We start from the raw sequence: 20311 nt of genomic DNA on the forward strand, positions 1-20311 counted from the left end.
AAAAAAGTGAAAGGAAGATTCAAGTGACTTAACCAAGAGCAAACAAACAATGGCCTGGTTTATACAAAATCTGGAAGTGCTCTGAGGAAAAGAGGCAGGTTGTGAATTAGTGCAAAATCTGATCAAGGCAGGCTCAATACAATTTGGAAAGTCTGTAAAGCAGAGTTCTTGGGTATCGCCAAGTATGATGAAACAAGCTAGAGGTCTACAAAAGCAATTGATTCAGGAGGAGCAGATGTTTGTCTGTAGCATGATGGACATCAGTGAGACCTGGAACAGCACCAGAGACCAGCAGATATTTCATTGGAGGAGACTGAGGGAGATTGCAGTTCACTTTCTGCAGCCCCTTTGAGAAGAGGAGCTTGATACAAATTTGATGCTAGAGCAGCTACCGCCTCCAAGGCTCACCCCTCCGCCAATGCCTCTTCCGCTTCCAGAACTGTAGCTGCCTCCTCCAACACCAAGTCCACTCCCAAGGCCTACACAGCCTGCTCCCATCCCAAATCCACTTCCTCCTCCCAGGCTGAGGCTATTTCCACCTCCAAAGCCCAGATTGCTGCAGGCAGCACCACTGCGATTCATGGTTGAAGACACAACTGCTGTGAAAAGAAAAGGAAGCAGCTCATTGAGAATTTGCCCCTCAGTAGAGTGAAATAAATGAGGGGGAGGGGAAGGATCCCATTGTCTACTATGCAGAGCAAAATTGGGGTAAGATCAGGCAAACAGGCCCTTAAACCAGCAGACCCTGATGAGTTGTGGCATCGCATTGTGCAGCAAACTGTCCAGAATGCTGTGCTATTGAAATGAAGTTGTGAAAGTCGCAGCCAGTGGACATAGTGATTGCCATAAGCATGACCGTGTGTGTATGTAAAGTACTGAAGTTGCAGCTGAGGTGGTTTGCCATTGCCTGCCTCTGTGTAGCAACCCTGGATGTCCTTGGTGGTTTCCCACCCAAGGACTAACCAGGGCAACCCTGCTTAACTTCCAAGACCGGGTTGTCAAACACTAGTTGGTGGCTGGAGATCTCCTGGGATTACAACTGATCTCCAGGCAAAAGAGATCAGTTTCTCTGAAGAAAATGGCTGCTCTGGAAGGTTGAATCTATGGCATTGTTGAAGTCCTTCCCATCCCCAAATGCTCCCCTCCTCAGACTCAACCCCCAACATCTAATTGTATTTCCCAACCTGGAACTGGTAATCTTCTTCTGAGATCTGATGAGATCAGGCTAACCTGTATCATCTAGGTCAAGGCTCCCCATAAACACAGATGGCTTTAAAGAGGGTCAGACAGATTCAGGGAAGAGAGGTCCATCAATGGCTACACAGTGACTAAAGGAAGCCTCCATATCCAGAAGGAGCAAACCAGGAGAGGGTCTTGGCCCCTTTGCCCTGTTTGTTGGCCCTCCAGGGCAACTGGTTGTTTCGTTGTGTGGAACAGAATGATGGACTAGATATACCACTGGTGTTGATCCAGCAGGACTTTTCTTATGTTCTTAGTGCAAAAATATAGCTACATCAACACAAGTGCATAGTGTGTTGTCACAATGAGAGTAGGGGAAGTTCCCCATTGGCCACTGACCTGGAGGGCGCTTGTGGCCAAAATCAAACTCCAACACTGCAGAGGCCACTTAGTGGGATCCTTCATTATCAACATTGATTGGTATCAGTTTACCAATTGCTTCCTTCACTGTCAGTTGGTGGTGGAGTGAGGGTAATCAATGGGTGAGCTGAGATGTATTATTCATCCTGCTGGCCAGGTCTGAGCTCAATGCTCCCTAGAGTGTTGGTTTGTGACACTGCAGGGGATGCTCAGTTTGGTTTTCTCTTGGGTCCTTTTAACTACCTAGTCTGCCCTCTGGGCCACATAAAAGACAACTATGGGTGGAAAGAATGCATGGCAGTGTGGGGCAGTGGCAGCACCATTCAGTTCTTCCCATGTAAACAACAAGGAATCCTTCTTGCATAGATGTGATCCCCAAATAGGAATGTTAAACAAGGTACTTACAGATGTTGACTGCATTGGCTCCATCATTTTCCAGCCTGACAGGGGGGAAAAATCAGGGGTGATGAGAATTCAAACATAGACTGAACATCTGGAGATGGTTCAAAAGAGATAGCATGAGCTTTAATCAATTATCCATATTACCATTACTGGCTCATTGTAGCAAAGCCTGCAGTATTTCTTAAAAGGCAGGATATTGTATGGGACACGTATTGCTTTAGCCTTCTATCAAATTCTATCTGTCTGCATTGTAGAGTTTTCCATTAGTAACCTGAAAACCTTGAATAAATGTCTAATGTGGCTTTGACAGAACTCAAGGTCATTTCCACTGAGTATTATCCCTAAGAATTTTTTTCATGTTATCTGAATTATTGGCCAGTGCTGGGGAGAAGTACACCACCAAAATAGCAAACCAAGAACCTGCATACTGGAAAAATGGAGCCCTGAATTTTTGGACAAAGTCATAAAGAGCTAGCACACCTAAAACTGGCCTGCGGGGTTGGAAACACCAGACTGTGCCCCCATAAGAGCTATTTTGCTAATAGCCACACAGAATCAATTTCTTACATTCCCTTCCCTTCTTTTAGTGACCCCGTACATAGGCATGAGTCAGCAGGACTGCTGGAGCGTGTGCTTCCACAACAATATTTCCTCAAGATGGTTTTGTAAGAGCAATTGCCCACCAGTACTTCCTTGCTTACTAAGCACAAACCCTTCTTCATTTGAGCTCCATGGCAGATCCTTTTACTCAGAACCAGAATGGGGAAAATGTAATATAGAAATGGGCTCTTAATGTGCTTCAGTGATTATTAATACAGAAGCCAGAAGCACTAGTGATTCTGGATTAGCTAGAAAGGGATACATTTAAGAGGTACAATGAATCTGGTTGGTATCTCTGCCTCACTGACCGGCACTCCTCTCCTTCCAGAAGCTTCCTGTAAGTGGCAATCTCAATATCCAGGGCTAGCTTGGTGTTCATCAGATCCTGGTACTCCTTCAGCTGGCGGGCCATGTCTTGCTTGGCTCTCTGAAGAGCATCTTCCAAGTCAGCCAGTTTCTGCCTTGCATCCTTGAGGGCCAGCTCACCACGCTCTTCTGCCTCAGCAATGGCTGCCTGCAGATTGGCACACTGGGGAGGGGGAGAGGAGGGAAGGAGAGAAGTGTCAATTAAATTGGATTGCAAGTGCCTTGAGGAAGGGCCTTGTCATTTGTCTATGTTACTCTTCAAAGCACCACTATCTTAAGAGTGCCATATAAATAAAAAACTAATAACCAAAGGTTCTATTTATAGTGAGAAAAACACACCAAAGGGTGACCATCCTCTGTCTACTTTCATTTTGCACTTCTGTGTGAGGAGAATCATACAACAAAGAAATTTCTCTGTCATTTGAATATCAACAATGGCTAATGGTAACATTTGAGCTGTGGGACTAACACTGTGCTGTTATAAATACTAAATGATGCTGGATGTGATAGAAGAGAAGAGAGGGGAGACTGGATTTATACCCCGCCCTTCACTCAGATTCTCAGAGCAGTTTACAATCTCCTTCCCTTCCTCTCCCTGTGAGGTAGGTGGGGCTAACAGAGCTCTGACATAAACTGCTCTTGAAAGAACAGCCCTGAAAGAACTGTGACTGACCCAAGGCCAAACCAGCAGGTGCATGTGGAGGAGTGGGAAATCAAACCCAGTACTCCCAGATTAGAGTCCATGCTCTTAATCACTACACCAAACTGGCAATAACTAAGGTAAAGGATGGGATGGGAACTCTACATGATAAATATTATCTTCCACACTCCTTTGGGATGGAACAGGAACTCGGCTCCATTGTGTGGTATGTATGCTTGCAGAATAGTCTGCTCTCTTTCCATATTTTCACATGGTCATTTTCAGCAATGTCCTACCTGCTTCTTCACATTGTCAATTTCAGCTCTCAGCCTCTGGATCTGTCGGTTGATTTCAGCAATCTCATGCTTGGTGTTGCGGAGGTCATCACCATGCCTTCCGGCAGCAGCCTGGAGCTCTTCGTACTGATATATGCAAGAAAAAGATGTGCAAATATTTGTATTTGGAGCAAAAAATTACTTTTTTAACTCAATATTAATAATAATAATTTTAAACAGTATATGGTACAGTATGAAGGCATACAGTTCTTGTTTAACGTTGGGTGGTTTGGTTTTTTTTAATGATTTATGTCTTTATTATACTGCAGATAGAAAACTGCAGATTGAGAATATTCAACAACAGAGCAAGAATATTCCATAAATTTTATCTGCAGAGTAAATGATGCAAGTTTCAAAACTTTTCCAACTGTTATTCGATCTACCAAACCAACCTCATCTGTATTATGAAGGCAAGCAGAAATGGTAATGGCATATTTGTTATCACATGGTGGTATTCCACAATGGTTGCACAATAGTAAATATAATCGAGGGGAAGGAGAAATGATGATGAATATAGGGGGATTGAAGACTTGGGACTGGGCTCTGTAAGGCAAGCTTCCCCAACCTATGACTATCACAGTAGATACAATCCCCAAGTCATGAATGGAGGCCCATTACAAGCTTAAGTCATATGTTGCTGTTCTACTAGGATTGCTTTCTGGAGTATCTAGCAGACCACAGTCCATGGCTGATGAGCTGTATTTGTCATAAGTTATACAGGTTTTAGACCTCTGAAATAAAGCCTTATGTGAAATAAAGCCTTTATCGTTTAGAAGTCAGTTCTGCACCAATATGGTCTTTATTTTTGTTTGCTTAATTAATATTAAGATTCTTGGAGATGTGATGGTGACATGCAGCTTGTGTGGGAACAAATCACACAGTTGGCAATCCACAGCAGCCCCCAATGTATCAACATATGAATTAGGCTTGAATTTACTGCTCTCTTAATAGTTTAAATAAGCACTAGAATTGTGTTTCATTAAATATGGGTCCTAGAATTTGTCTGTTACTTCAGGCTCTACCTTGCTTTGGTACCAAGACTCAGCCTCAACTCTGCTCCTGTTTGCGATATCTTCATACTGATTTTTGACTTCGGCAATGATGCTATCAAGGTCCAAGTTGCGGTTGTTGTCCATGGAGAGAACCACAGAAGTGTCCGTGACTTGGGCTTGCATTTGTGCAAGCTCCTGAAGATGATACAATAACATCCCGTTAGGGAAAAAAAACAAAACCAAAAGCTATAGAGAAAGTTAGTAAATTCCCAAGGACAACAATTTTGCCCAAACTTTACATTATGAAAAGTTAGTAAACTTGAATTTATTTTGCTTCGTTGTATAACTTATTCCGCTTCCAAGATTTCTGTTTTCAAAGTATTTGGAGTTTTTTGTAAGAAATCATGGAAATGGTCAGGAAAAATATATGAGGCATGGGATGTGGGCTGCTGGGATCAGAGTAATAAAACACAACCAATGATAAGAAGTGGAAAGAAGGAGCTGATGGGACACTTCAATGCCACAATGTATCTACTGGAAATCCATGTTCACTTCCTGTCCTCATGAAATTCCATGAGATTTTCCAGCTTTTCTCCCTATCGATACAGAAAAATGGTATTTCTAGAATGCTGATTACGATCCCAGATACCAGATTCTGTGTTTGTTCAGTGTTTCATTTGACCAATAGAATGGGCAATTGGAGACCATGGCTGGTTGGTTACAGCAGAGTAAACTGAAATTAAATCCATCGGAGATGGAGCTCCTGTGCCTGGGGGTGGGTGGGTTTGGGAATTTGACTCCTGACCCTTGATGAGGCATCACTAATGCCGGCACCAATGGTTAGGAATCTAGGCGTGATCCTGGGTGCCTTGCTTTCAATGGAGGCCCAGGTTGCAGCTGTTGCCAGATTGACCTTTTATCATCTTCAGCTGGTCAGGCAACTGGTTTCCTATCTCTCCTTTCACAACCTAGGTATGGTGATCCATGCAATGGTCACTTGCTCAACTACTTGCTCAACATGGGGCTACCCTTGAATCTGACCCAGAAACTCCAGCTGGTGCAAAATGCAGTGGCGCACCTTCTGACTGGGACATCTGTGAGGACACACATTCAGACAGTGCTCCACCAGTTGCACTGGCTCCCAATTGAGTACCAGATCAGGTTCAAGGTGATGGTATTAATCTTTAAAGTCCTATGTGGTCAGGGTCTAACATATTTACAGGACCACCTCTCCCAATTTGTTCCCCGCAGAGCTCTACACTCATCTCAACATCTCCTGGAAATCCACAACCCCAAAAACATTCGTTTAGCCTTGACCAGGGCCAGAGTCTTTTTGGCTCTGGCTCCAGCCTGGTGGAACATGTTCTCTTTTGAGATCAGGGCTTTGCAGGACTTATTACATTTCCGCAGGGTCTGTAAGATAGAGCTGCTCTGCCAGGCTTTTAGTTAAGGCGGCAGATGTCTAACTTCTACTGGCCTCCCCTGTTCCACCCCGCCTGTGCCTGCACCTGATAAAATCTATGCTATCGCTTTGTGCCATAGGCAGTGACTTCATTCCATCTATCAATATGCCAGTCTTGAACTTCCAGGCAATATAAATCCAGTGTCAGGGATCTTTTGGGACTGCCATTACTCTTAAATTAATTGGTCAGATTTTATCAGAATTATGCTGAATTGTTTTATTGTTTTAATATTTTGTTGTCACCTGCCCTGAGCCTGCTTGCAGGGGAGGGCGAGATAGAAATTACATACATATATACATTATACCCTTTAGTATTTTACATTGCTTTTCCTATGCATTTTAAAAGGCTGATATTATTGCTCTGATATGTTTTAGGAAGACTGATCCTTTTTCATGGAATATTGATATTTATTAACAACCATGCTCAAGAAGTCATGGTCACAGCATCAGCTTTGGGCTACTCTTTTTTTGAAATTCTTAACTTCCTGTGAAATTTTTCAGAACTTCTGCTTGAGTGGGTACCTCCAACATTGTCTCAAATTCCACTGTAGCAGAAACTCAGTGGCAATACTGTCAGAGTTTTCCCACACTAACCTTGCTCCATGGCAGGCTTCCGTTTCTGTCCGGAGCAAGCTAGCGATTCCGCACCAGCTGCTCCGTGCCACCGTTTTGCTCTGGGGCAACCTGCGATTTGGCGCGCAGCAATGGAAACCTGTTTTTTCAGGTTTACGCTGCTGCGCGGCAAATCGTGGGTTGCCCTGGAGCAAAATGGTGGTGCGGAGCAGCTGGTGTGGAATCGCTAGCTTGCTCCAAACAGAAACAGAAGCTTGCCGTGGAGCAAGGTTAGTGCAGAAAAAGCCTCAATGTGTGAAATATCACTAGTTCTCTCCGGTTTCGTAGTTGCTTCCTTTGCATTTTCTTGCCCAAGCAAATTTGCCCCATGCAGAATCTGGCTACAATGGGAAATACCTACAGTCAGTTGATAACTTTGATGCTATGATTTTCTCAGTGTTGTCCAGTGAAGCAAAAACAAAACAAAACTCTGGCTTCTCTCTATGGTAGAATAAGAGTTTGTATCCTACCACACTGCTCAGCAGAGGTTGAAGCCTTCTGCCAACCTAAGGAGCCTAAGAAACCTTCCTGGCTCTTCAGCAGAAACCTAGATGAAAAGAAGACTTCAGATTTTGCTGAGCAGAGTGTTAAGCTACAAGCTGATAATTCCAATGGACCACTGGTCTCCCAACCAGCCTGTATATACTAATAATATAGCACAGAACTGAAGTGAAAAAAGAAAAGGAAGAATCCTCCTTACCTCTTCATACAGGGCTTTGAGGAAGCAGAGCTCATCTTTCAAGCTATCTGTTTTGGCTTCTAGTTCTACTTTGTTCATGTAGGCACCATCCACATCCTAAAAAGAACAAGTTATTGTTGAACTAGGCAGTGAGAAGCAAAGGAAGAAGTTACAGAGGAGAGAGTGACCCAGTTTATGCAGTAATTAGTATTAGTTTTTCAGCTAGTGAGCACTATGGGGAATGCAGTTCCAAGAGCGTTTCAGCCACCTATGGGACAATGCTTTTGAAATTGCTAACAATGAGTGCCACCCTCCCCATGTTATGATCACTATTTCAGTGTAGAAGCTGAGCGCTCCTGTACTGGAACACTGAAAAGGGGGAGTGCCAACGGGTGTGTGTGTAAAGTGCCATCAAGTTGCAGTAGACTCACAGCAACCCCAGCAAGGGGCTTTCAAGGCAAGTGAGAAGCAGAGGTGACTGCCATTGCCTTCCTCTGCACAGCCTTCCTTGGTTGTCTCCCTTCCAAATATTGATGCTGCATAGCTTATGAAATCTGACAAGATCAGGCAAGATCAGACAAAACCAGCCGCCCTGAGCCTGCTTCGGTGGGGAGGACAGAATATAAATCTAATAAATAAAATAATAATAATAAATTCTTATGTAACCTTCTTCTGTTTTATGGTTCTGGTTCCCTCTCAAGTGCCAATATAGCCTCTATTTAAAAAGATGGACACTAGCACAACTAATTGCTTCTGGAACAGAAATACCCCAATGTTTTGGGAACCTGTAATTTTCTTTGCAAAGATATAAACTGCATGTTGTAACACTGCAGTAAAGAAAGGTCTCCTGCTAAATGATATCTCCTGAAAAACAGTGCATGGGATTGCACTGTCCAGAGACACTGACCTTCTTAAGGGTTACAAAGTCATTCTCTGCTGCTGTACGCCTGTTGATCTCATCTTCATATCTGTTAGGAAAAGAAAAACAAGGCATCTTTAGTCAAATCAATTAGACCAGATTGCATTTCTCAAAGGAGTTTAGAATGAGGCCCTGTTTCCCAGTAGATTATTCTTAGAATGGCGGTTCTACAGGTGACCAGCCTTTAGTGCCTCAAGCACCTGGGAGGGAGGAGTTGTGCCACTCCCAGACAGGAATTTTGGAGACTAGTGATGTGTTAAATCCCTGTCATGTGGCAGGCATTACATACTGCCAGTATGAGCAGTAGCCAAGTTGTGGTAATAAAACAGCCATCTATTTTTATGCATATTTTAGAAAAAAATACAAAATGGGAGTGATTTATATAGGAGAAAGAGAAACAGAATTTGAGAGAGATTTACTTGCTCTTGAAGTCCTCAACAAGATTCTGCACGTTATTCAGTTCTCCATCCAGTCTCGCTCTGTCGTTGTCCAGGTTATTTAGCTGCTTCCTGAGGTTGTTCATGTAAAGCTCAAAGAGTGGTTCAATGTTGTTTCTAACAATTTTCTGGTCTTGTTGCTGAAGTAGTGTCCATTTAGTTTCCAAGACTTTATTCTGTTGTTCAAGGAAACGCACCTGGAAGCAAAAAGGTCCCAAAATGTTACTTATTCCCATTGTACTATCACAACGATAGCTTCTTTGGGAGTGTTTTATTAAGGTGTACATGTGCATCTGCAGTATAGGAAATAAAATCAAAACCCTGCACATAAACAGAAGGAAGTGAAAGTTGTGGCAAACTGTGCATCTTTTCAGTCCTGGAATTAATTTTCAAAATTCTCTTTGATAAGTTGGAGTTCAGGAAAATAGATGGAGGAGAGAATTAAATTATGGCATAATATAGAAACTGAACAGAGAAAACTCTCTCTTCCCTTACACAAAGCATGCTATGGCCCTCAGGTAGAAGAAGGAAAAATGCTCCTCCTAGCACAGCAAAGCCTCCCAGGCTGTGGTTTGACAACAGTTTTGGTGTGGTCTGGAGCTACAGCTAATTACACAATTTGCGTTTGTCTTGGGGAGTTCTGATCAGACATCCTGCCCTGAACCAGCTCCCTCATGTTCTACTGCTGCCAACTTAAGGGCTTTTCCTTTGGGTGCTCCAATGTCATGGAACATTCCCCAAGAGGAAATCTCTCTGAAATTGTGGAGGGCTTGTAAAAAAACCTTTGCAACTGTAGAAGAGCCTTTAGTTTGTTGAACTGAGTACTCTAGGAAACAGCAGTCTCTGATAGAACTTATTCTGGAGCTCCCTTCCCTCCGCTGGTTGGTTGCTTTCATCTGCTCTCCTCAGAAAATGTTAATTTTATTGTTGTTAAGTGCCTTGGGTCCCAGTTATCCAGGTAAAAGGTGGGTTTGCAATGTTTTTTGTAACTATATGTTTGTGTGTGTGTGCACACACCTGGAAGTCATGGCTACCTCTGGTGACTGACCCCTACTGAGGGCATGGCAGATATTCAGTGAGGTGGCTGAATAAATCCTCCCCCTGCCTCCCGACATCTGATATTCCGAGGAGGTCTCCCATCCAAATACTTGCCAGAGTTGACTCTGCTTCAGTTTCTGAGATCTGAGAAGACTGGGCTTGCCTGGGCTATCAAGGTCAGGCAGGCTTGTAAATGTTTTATATAAAACAAAACAAACATTTTACATGGTAGCTTTATGCATGAGCCACAGCACAGCCCTGCTTATCAGTGTCTCCTCCACAAAGAGTCTCCATGCCAACTTCAGTTGCACTAATGAGCTTTTAGAAGAGGCCTGGCACTTTTCTGCACAAAGTAAGGAGTCTAGGCACTACGCATTACAGCTTTCTTATCTGGAAGTTGTTGCACAGCAACATTCTCAAGTAATCTTCTCAAGGTGGATGTTTTATGGGATGACTAGTAGTCGCGGATGAACAGTGACGTGGCCATCATTTTTGATGACACACACTTATTCAAATGTTAATTTAGTCATACAAGTGTGGTGCAAAGAGGTCCACAAATGTTTCAAATCTAGGTGAATGGGCAATGGAATAAAAATATTAATGAAAATTTCAATTTGTATGTGGCAGCAGTGAAAGCAGTAAATCCCATGCTGATAATAATTGTGTGTTATGTGCCGTCAAGTTGCTTCTGGTTGACTTATGAATTAACAACCTCTAAATGTCCTACCATTTTTTTAAAAAAATTGTGTGTGTGCACCTGCAACTTCTGGTCCCTTGCCCCTACTAGCAGCCTGGAGAATATTCAGGGAGGTGGCTGAATAAGCCTGTCCCTGCCTCCTTACTGGGTATTTCAAGGACAGTCTCCCATCTAAGTACTAGCCACAGTTGACCCTGCTTAGCTTCTGACATCTGACAACATTAGGCTTGCCTGGGCTATCTACATCAGGGCCAAAATGTCCTATTATTGAGAGTCTTGCTCTAGTCTTGCAAGCCCTTTACTGAGTCAATCCACCTCATGCTGTGTCTTCCTCTTTTCCTGCAGCCTTCAACTTTGAGTCAGGAGATAATTGAGATAGGATAGAATTGACAGTATTATAGTGCATAAATCTACCCACATTCCTAATACTGTATAAAATTCCATCAATCAGCCACTCCATCAGTTGATCACATGTTTTAATGGGCATAGATCCAGAGGAGTTAGCTGTGTTAGTCTGTTGCTGCAAAACAGTAAAGAGTCCAGTAGCACCTTTAAAACTAACAAATTTTATTGTAGCATAAGCTTTCAAGAAACACAGCTCTCTTTATCAGATGCATTTCTGGGAAATTGGTGCATCTGACAAAGAGAGCTGTGTTTCTCAAAAACTTATGCTACAATAAAATTTGTTAGCATTAAAGGTGCAACTGGACTCTTTACTATTTTACATTTTTAAGTGTGTCTTTCTTCCAAAGCAGACAAGGTGGCATAGATATGGTTCCCTCTCCCTATATCCTTACAGCTATCCAGTGTGGTGCAATGGTTAAGTGTGCAGACTCTTATCTGGGAGAACCGGGTTTGATTCCCCACTCCTCCACTTGCACCTGCTAGCATGGCCTTGGGTCAGCCATAGCTCTGGCAGAGGTTGTCCTTGAAAGGGCAGCTGCTGTGAAAGCCCTCTCCAGCCCCACCCACCTCACAGGGTGTCTGTTGTGGGGAAGGAAGGTAAAGGAGATTGTGAGCCGCTCTGAGACTCTTCGGAGTGGAGGGCGGGATATAAATCCAATATCTTCTTCATCTTCTTCTTCCTCATCCCAACTATGTGGTGATGATGCTTGTTCCATTTTCGATAACAACAGCAGCAACTTTTGCACTGCTCTCCCTGCAAGGCAGGCTCGAAATGGTATACATTTACATCAAACCATAAAATGATCCATTAATCTAAATAGGCAAAATACTGAAATCTTAAAACTGGTGGTATATACAAAACATGTAACCTATGGCATCACAATACAATTTCAACCCCCGGCTATTTGGCCAAACCATTGCTGTTCTCAGCCATATGCTTGATGGAACATCTCTGTCTTACAGGCCCTGTGGAACTTTAACAAGTCCCAGAGGGGTCCTGATGTCATTTGGCAGAGAGTTCCCTTAAGTTTCATTAAGTCTGGTTGAGCACAGCCTGCCACTCGTTGGACCAGGGACTTTCCGCAGATGTTGTTCTCCTGAGCACAAAGCTCTCCAAGGGACATGCCAAGAGATACTAAAACCTCTTTCTATTCTGTCTAAAATGAAAGTGTGTCGTAAAACTTCATGATGCTGCAGCACCAGAAGAAAGGTTTAATGGATAAGTGGCGGGCCCATTCAGAAGAGTAACTTAAATACTGAAAAGTCTAGCGAGTCTGGCTGAATACAACAGCCTTGGCCAGCTATAAGGAAGAATCTGTGAATGGTCCACAAAACCTCTAGATAGGAACCCTTCCGACCCTGCGTGAATATGCCCTCCAGTTCCTGCAGGAAATAAGCTAATGAGATAACTGTTACTGGGCAGAGAGCTGGCCCACCAGGGCACTTAAAGCCAGATAGCTCTTGGGCCGGGGACCACAAGTAAGTTTTTATCTGCAGAGTGTAATACTCTTTGGGGGTATACAGGGAGAAGCAGTCCTAGAAGTGGCCTAACTTCATTTTATCAAGATGGATATACTAGAAAAAGAATAGAACAGGGAAGCCAGAATGATCAAGAAGCTGGAACCTTTTATCTATGAGAAAAAGCTAAAGCACTGGAAGCTTTTCATTTTAGGAAAATACAAAAAAGGGGTAACACGTTTGTGTGGCAGAACTTTCTTTTTATATATTTCAAAAACACTTTTTGCTGTACCCTCAGGCTGCTTACAGACCAGCACTTTGGGTCCACTCAGAGATGCCTCTGAAGTTGGCCCCAAAAATCCCTGCAGATGGTAACATCTGACGGCCAGCCAGCCTCCTCCCATCCTCACCCCATCTTCCAGGTTCCTTTGACTGGCTCAAAAAGCTACCATTTCCAAAGTGGTTGCAAATATTTGAGCTGGCTGTCAGCTGCCTCCCTGCCATCTGGACAGGGAAGGGCGCAAGCGAGGCGACTTGGTGGTCTGGAGCTGCCAAGTCACCCCAAGCTGTTCTGAGGGTTTTTTTAAAGGGAAGCAAATTAGAGTGCTGGTGCACTTGTGTGCATGAACGCTTGCCCCACAAGAGGAAAAACAGGGAATTCGGCTTCTAGGGCACCTTCCCTTGTGGAGGTGCCCAGCCTTCTCAGGGATAGGAGGGGGCGGTGTCACCAGGGACCATCTGGAGGCTCCAAGATGGCTCTTTTTGAGCTGCCCCGATTCAGGACGCCTCCCAGCCACCCCAGAATGCCGATCTGTTCTCAGCCTCAGTTAGCTAAACAACCTGCAGGTCTCAGGAACTCAATACATGAGACCCAGTATGGCATAAATCCCTCCTGGGCTGTGTTCATAAGACACCCAACCAATATTTTTCTGCAACAGTTTGCACTCTCTCAAAGTGCTAGAAGTTGGGGTCTTCATGTCAAGTTTGATTTCATTATCCTGCATTCCAGTGTGAGTTGTGTCATGGCCAGAGACAGAGTTTTTTCAGTGGTGGCACCATGCCTGTAGAATGCTCTTCCTTTTAAGGCTCACCTGGCACCTACCCTACTTATCTTTCAGGCCCCTGGCTAACAAAGACATTTCTTTTTCCCTCGGCTTTTAATTAAATGGTTGATCTTTTAACTCATTTTTCTAGTATGCTTTGGCCTGGAAAGTGTTTTGTGTGATCCGTTTTAAGATGCTATGTGTTTTAGGCTGCTTTTAAGCTGTTTGGGGATTTTTAATGCTGGATTTTAAATAATTTTAAAAAATGGTTATGGCTTTTATGGAATTATGTTTTTGTTATCTTTGTAAGCAGACTCTATGGAGAGACAGCATAGAAATCATCAAATAAATTGGTAGATTGATAGGAAGTTCATGACAGACAGAAGGACGTAGTTCTTCACACAACATAAATATTCCCCTAGGCTCACTGCAACCTCAGAAAGAGGACAGTGCCAACAGCTGTAGGAATTCCAGAGTGTTGGAGACAGGCTTTAACATCTCTTTTATAACCCTTGTCCCTCTCTTTGTCACTTCACTGCCAAGAGATGAACTATGTTCTTTGGCATCTTTCTGTATCGTTGCAACCAACTCTATGTGGGATTAGAGGACTGAAACAATGACAGAGAGGAAGAACCACAACAACAAAATGGTGCAATTGGGAAAAGAATGTGGGAACTGCTATAGCCTATCATACAACAGATCCCTCTGAAGAAGCATAAGCGAAACATGTTGGGATAGTTTACCAGAATAAAAACCACTCTTTCCCCCATTGTACCATTGATTTTTGTTCTTTCACAACCTACTATACGCATCTTGGAAATCATTTGATCAAAAGGTGGAATAGAAATCTCAAAATAAAAGTAAATGCATAATGAAAGGAAGTTAGGCAAACTCATGGAGGTCTATTAATCATTGTTGGCCATGATGACTAAGTGTTCAGAAACAGTATGCTATGGATCACTAGTTGCTGGAGGTTAACAACGGAAGAAGGCACCTTCTCTACCTGCTTGTGAGCATCCCAGGAATATTTTCTGGACCACTGAGGGATGCAGGATGCTAGACAAGTAGATTTTGGTCTCACCCAGCATGGCTTTCTGAGGTATCCCATCACAATCATGAGTAGACTCATGCACTGGATTTTATTTCATTTCATATGTTTTTACCCATTCCAAAATGTTTCAAGAAAATGCTCTCTACCCCTCTCTCTAAGGAACACAGCTTATGCCCTTATGAGGAAAACACTGGCTTCCTTGTAAAAGGGAAACCGCTGGAGTCAGAGAAAGAGGATGTCACAATAATGAAAGAAAGGAACAAAAGAAAACCATCCCCACCCCAGCATGTACTGTTTAGACAGGAGTATATTTTGTTTACAAAATGGGGCATTTTTAATTATGCTAATTTAAAATTCCCCATTTTGCAATTATGGTGATTAATAGCAAGAAATGTTCAGGTCTAATCAATAGCCCTGCCTTACTTATACAATTTGTTAAATATTCATGAAGGAAGTACATTAAGAAAGTATTCTTGAGCTGGTTGCAAAAAAACCTATGGAACTTCCCGGGAAATTCACTCAGCCTGGGATGGAACATCTCAAAAGAATATCTTTAATTCATTGAGATCTGGGCTAAAGTGATAAAATTGGAAGTTTTCCTACTATTGTATTAAACTGTTTTAGATTACGTTGAAAGTTGTCCTGCTGTTGTATCAAGCTTACTTTGTATTAAGATTACCTTGATTTGAATTTTAGACAGGATTTTTAAAGACTTCCAACCTGGAAATAATTATTTCCAACCTGGAAATAATGTAATGAGATTTTCTTCCAAATAAAGATAAGTAGAATAAAGCTGTCAAAAGCTGGGTTTTAATAGTTGCTTGCCCTTTGGACTTTGTACTGAGACAAATTATAGATGTGATTGCCTGATTGAATGGATGGATGAGAAAACGACTGAATGGAGTTTTAAATTGCACAGCCATATTCTTCCAGTGCTACTACCTGACACACCCATTTTCATTTCTACTACTCATGACTCACTTCTTCTTCCAGCCCTGCTGTCTGTCACGTTAAGAAGACCTCTGAGATGTAACCACATCATCTGTATTAATTTCTGGGCTACAGCTTTTGCCAATGCACTTTATGGGCCCTGGTAGTGTGCTTTGAAAACCAGCCTGCTGCACTTAAGATAAATAATTGAAAGGTGTGTAGAATATGTCTGAGACATTTCACTAGCCTCATCAAAGCATTTTACTTCTCTCAGAATAGTTAAATTCCTTCCAAGCAGGAGCATTCAAAACCCACTTTTAAATTTGATTTGGTGATAGTTGGTAGAGGCTGTATCAGCTTTGTCAGTCACTTTATTTCCATGTCAAGAAATGCTTCACCTGCACCGTCTGTGCATTTTAGAGGCATAGAAGCAAGGCTATTAAGGTGTTGGAATCTATGCACTGAATGTGTTACTTGGCCCCACCATTTAATGCGAGCAGCTACAGCTAGGAGATGCAACAAGACCCATGTGATTGCATCCTCAAGTACTCCTACTAGTAAAAGCAAGAGAAAGCATTTATTTCTCACCTTATCTATGAAGCCAGCAAATTTGTTGTTGAGTGTCTTGATCTGCTCCCCCTCCTCTTTACGGAGTCTTTGGATGTTGGGGTCAATTTCCAGGTTGAGCGGTGCCAGCAGGTTCTGATTGATAGTCACTCCTTGGATTCCACCAGGTGGGCAAACTGCGAAACCAGCACCACCTCTGCCCCCACTAAAACCAGTTCCAACGAACCCAAAGTTCCCACCACCTACACTGCCACCAAGCCCATATCCACCGCCAGCACCACCACCGAATCCATATCCACCACCAATGCCACTGCCAAAGCAGGCACCGGTGGCACCAGCTGAGATCCTCTTAGATCCACCTATACTGTATAGGCTTCGGCTGCCAAAGCTGCTGCCACCACCGACTCTACCCAAACCACCACCAACGCTGCAGCCTCCAGTTCTGGATACAGTGCTGGAGCTGTAAGTGGGGCGGCATGAACCAGGGAGGATGGCAGATGAATTACTGAAGCCTTTCCTCTGGATCTTTATGGAGGATTGATAAGCCATTTTAGCTGGAACGCAGCGAACGAATGAAAGAATGAAAATGCAGAAGGAGAGAGAGTGCACGCAACAGAAGCAGCCGGGAGCGCTTGTATTCTCTAAGACTTAAGGGCTCTTCTTTTATTTACATTGTCAAGGAAGTGGGATTGGTTGTGAATGATGTGGATCATCTTTCTGATTAATGGGGCTGGACATACCCTGCGGCTTTTGGAGTGGTGACATCACCCAGTCATACACACCCATATAAAAAAACTCTAGGGGGGGGAGATATGAGCGACAGTATAGCAATTTTATTACTATACCATTTTGAAATAATGATCACCTTCCCCGGCCTCTACCACGTTAATGAGTTCAATTTGTACTCTCAAGGGCAAGCGTGAAGGCAGAGAGGGTTGCGAGTGAAAGAAGGTGGCCTGTTGCCTAATCTCCTCCCAAAAATTCAAGGCAAGGACGGACATGCATAACACTCAATGCGCACATCCTGGAAATGTTATAGTTCCCATAGTGTTGTATTTATTTTTGTGAAATGTGCATCCCGCATTTCTGCCCTCAGAAAGGCACTGACTTCATCACTTTTCAATTATCAATTCATGAGCCCAAAGGCTTGAGTCCATTGGAGTTTCCCCACGAATGCCAGGATATATTCCAGCAGGGTGTGACTTTCTCTCCCCCCCCTCCCTGGCAGCCTGAAATGCCCCCTAAAATTGTGTTCCTAAGAGGTCCTGAGAAACAGCATTTTGTGCTGCAACAAGAGGGGGAAGCAAGAAAATTGCACTCCAGGGGCGGAAATTCTGGCCTTGGTAGAACTCAAATGGATCTTTGACCTTCTTGGGCCACCCACCTGCAGCTGCTTAGAAATAGGAAGCTAACTTCATAATAAGGCATGCAAAAAGGAGGCCCTTCTAACTAAACAAGACAATATTGATTATTCTTAAAATTAACACTAATTTGACCACCCTACAAGTTTTAATAGCATGTATATTTCAAAAATTATCTGGGTTGTGTCCAGCATTGTTAGAATGTGCTGCTGGTTGTGGATTTTCCCTGCTTCCCCCCCACCCCTCTCAGCAGTCCCTTCCAACCCTGGGGACACATGGACACACAAAGCTGCTTTAGTTCATCAACATCAGTATTGTCTACTCAGACTGGCAGCAGCTACCCAGGGTCCCAGATATCCATCCAGGGTCCCTGGTCCCTTATCTGGTGATGCCAGGGATTGAACCTGAGACCTTCTAGATAGCAAGTAGATGCTCTGCCACTGAGCCACGGCTCATCCCTTAAAGTTGACTCCTTGAGTTCTGGGACCCATGTTAGGCAATCCCTATGTAGTTTAGGGGACTGAAATCAGCAAAAGGAAGAAGTAAAATTATCCTGCCTGCCACTTCCATCAGCTGATGGAAGAGGGAGAAAACAGTAATCTCACCCTCTTCCCTCAGCTCACCACAGCCCATCAAACTGCATTACCATTACTCCCTATGCATCCCACTTCCCTGGGCATCACCTGTCCAGGGGTCAGAAGAGGCTGCTGCAGGGAGAGGAATTAGGGTTGCCAAATCCAATTCAAGAAATATCTGGGGACTTTGGGGGTGGAGCCGGGAGACATTGGGGGTGGAGCCATAAGCAAAGTTGTGACAAGCACAATTGAACTCCAAAGGGAGTTCTAGCCATCACATTTAAAGGAACCGCACACCTTTTAAATGCCTTCCCTACATTAGAAATAATGGATAGGGGCACCTTCTTTGGGGGCTCATAGAATTGGACACCTGGTCCAATCTTTTTGAAATATGGAAAGCACTTTGAGGAGAGTCATAAGATGCTATGCTGAAAATGTGGTGCCTCTACTTCAAAACACAGCCTCTCCAGAGCCCCAGATACCTCCAGATCAATTCTCCATTATATCCTATGGGAATCGATCTCCATAGGGAATAATGAAGTGCCCAGCAGACATTTCCCTCCCCCCACCATTTCTGACAACTCTGAAGCAGGGGAGGGCCTGCTCCTCCCTGGGGATTGGCATCTCTACGCACAAGTTGCTGAACTTCCAACTTCTTCAAAGTAACACAGAGCAATCAAAGGTTCAGGTTTATCTTTCCTATGCAAACGACCTCTGACAAGATTGTGCAACCAACGGAGGGTCTGGGCTGTTTTCACAGCCACTGGGAACAGCCATGTTGTTCTGCCTCCGCCCCCATTCAGCATTAAAGACACAGACACACCATCCCAAGAGGAAGCCTTTCCAAGTGGAGTCTGAAGCCTCCAGAGGTGGAAAGGCACATGGTGGCTGTGAGGGCGGGGCTTCCCTCCAGCGGCCAACTGACTGGGAGCGGAAAGGAGCCTGGGAAAGCAGAAGAACCCCTGCTGGGACCTGGGGATTGGAAGGCCTAAGAGGAATGTGGGGCAAGATCTGTGACCCTTAAGTGAGCAGCATGCAGCACCCAACCCTCTGACTTTTCAAACTGCCAATAAGTATCAAATAACAAATACCATTTCCTTCCTATTGGTGGTGGAAAGTGCTCTCAAGACGCAGATAACTTGGGTTGATCCTGTAGGGTTTTGAAAGCAAGAAATGGCTGGAAGTGGTTAATGGCCAGAAGTGGTTTGCTATTGCCTTCCTCTGTGTAGCAACCCTGGACTGCCTTGGTGGTTCCCTTCCCACCCAAGCACTGACCAGGGCTGACTCTGCTTAGGTTCTGAGACCTGATGAGCATGGGCTGTTTCCTCATTATTAAATGAAAACATTCTCTGTGTTTACAGTAAACACCCCTATCATTGTTGACACATTTTTAAAAGGCTCATTGGCATGGAGGTGTAAGCCAAGTATCACCCCTGATAAGAAAGGAAAAAACTATGAAGGACAGAGGTGAGGATACTCAATTCCAGCATGTTGGTGAGGCTACAGCTGTGGCTGTTTGGTTCAGAGGCACCTTTCTATTGGCTATCCTTGCAGCTTGCAAAGTTTTGTAACCTGACAGATTGTCAAAGGCCTCAAGAACTGAACTTGGCCCTGGCAGCATGATAAGTCCTTAGAAGGGTTGTCTTCCTTTCCTCTTCTTTATCCTCAAAACAACCCTTTGAAGTAACTTAGGTTAAGAGAGAATCTGGGCCAAGGTCACCGAGTGAGTTTCACCTTGAGCAGGATTTAGGACCTGTGTTTCCTATCCCTAATCTGGTACTCTTACTTCCATGCAACACTGGCTCACAGGGATCAAAGAAATCTTAGCTGATTAATCACACAAGTTTTAAGGGGTGACTAGCTCTAACCCGAATAGCCCAGGCAAGCCCAATCTCATCAGATCTCAGATGCTAAGCAGGGCCAACTCTGGCAAGTATTCGGATGAGAGACCTCCATGAAATACCAGGGCTGGGAGGCAGAGGCAGACTATCAAGCCACTTCTCTGAATGTCCTTCACACCCCAGTAGGAGTTGGCAGAGGTTGCCATGACACACACACACATATGCAAAAAAAAAGGGATGACTCAGTCAATTAATTGATTCAATCTGCTTAATTCTGCATTTGAACAAAAAGAAATGCTGAA

The 20311-nt window shown here is 43.8% G+C and overlaps 1 protein-coding gene across 1 annotated transcript; it reads right to left on the minus strand.

The window, feature by feature from the left end:
• Positions 1-199: 199 nt before the first annotated feature.
• Positions 200-16836, minus strand: LOC132581763 (keratin, type II cytoskeletal 5-like). Its single transcript, XM_060253169.1, has 9 exons — positions 16254-16836; positions 9026-9240; positions 8595-8655; positions 7709-7804; positions 4965-5129; positions 3904-4029; positions 2910-3130; positions 2005-2039; positions 200-599 (listed from the first exon to the last, which is right to left on the minus strand). Exons 1-9 carry the CDS (start codon positions 16779-16781, stop codon positions 331-333), a joined length of 1716 nt encoding a protein of 571 aa, XP_060109152.1. The 5' UTR covers positions 16782-16836; the 3' UTR covers positions 200-330.
• Positions 16837-20311: the final 3475 nt, after the last annotated feature.

Source organism: Heteronotia binoei, chromosome 13, assembly GCF_032191835.1.
Source record: "Heteronotia binoei isolate CCM8104 ecotype False Entrance Well chromosome 13, APGP_CSIRO_Hbin_v1, whole genome shotgun sequence".
Lineage (NCBI taxonomy): Eukaryota > Metazoa > Chordata > Lepidosauria > Squamata > Gekkonidae > Heteronotia > Heteronotia binoei.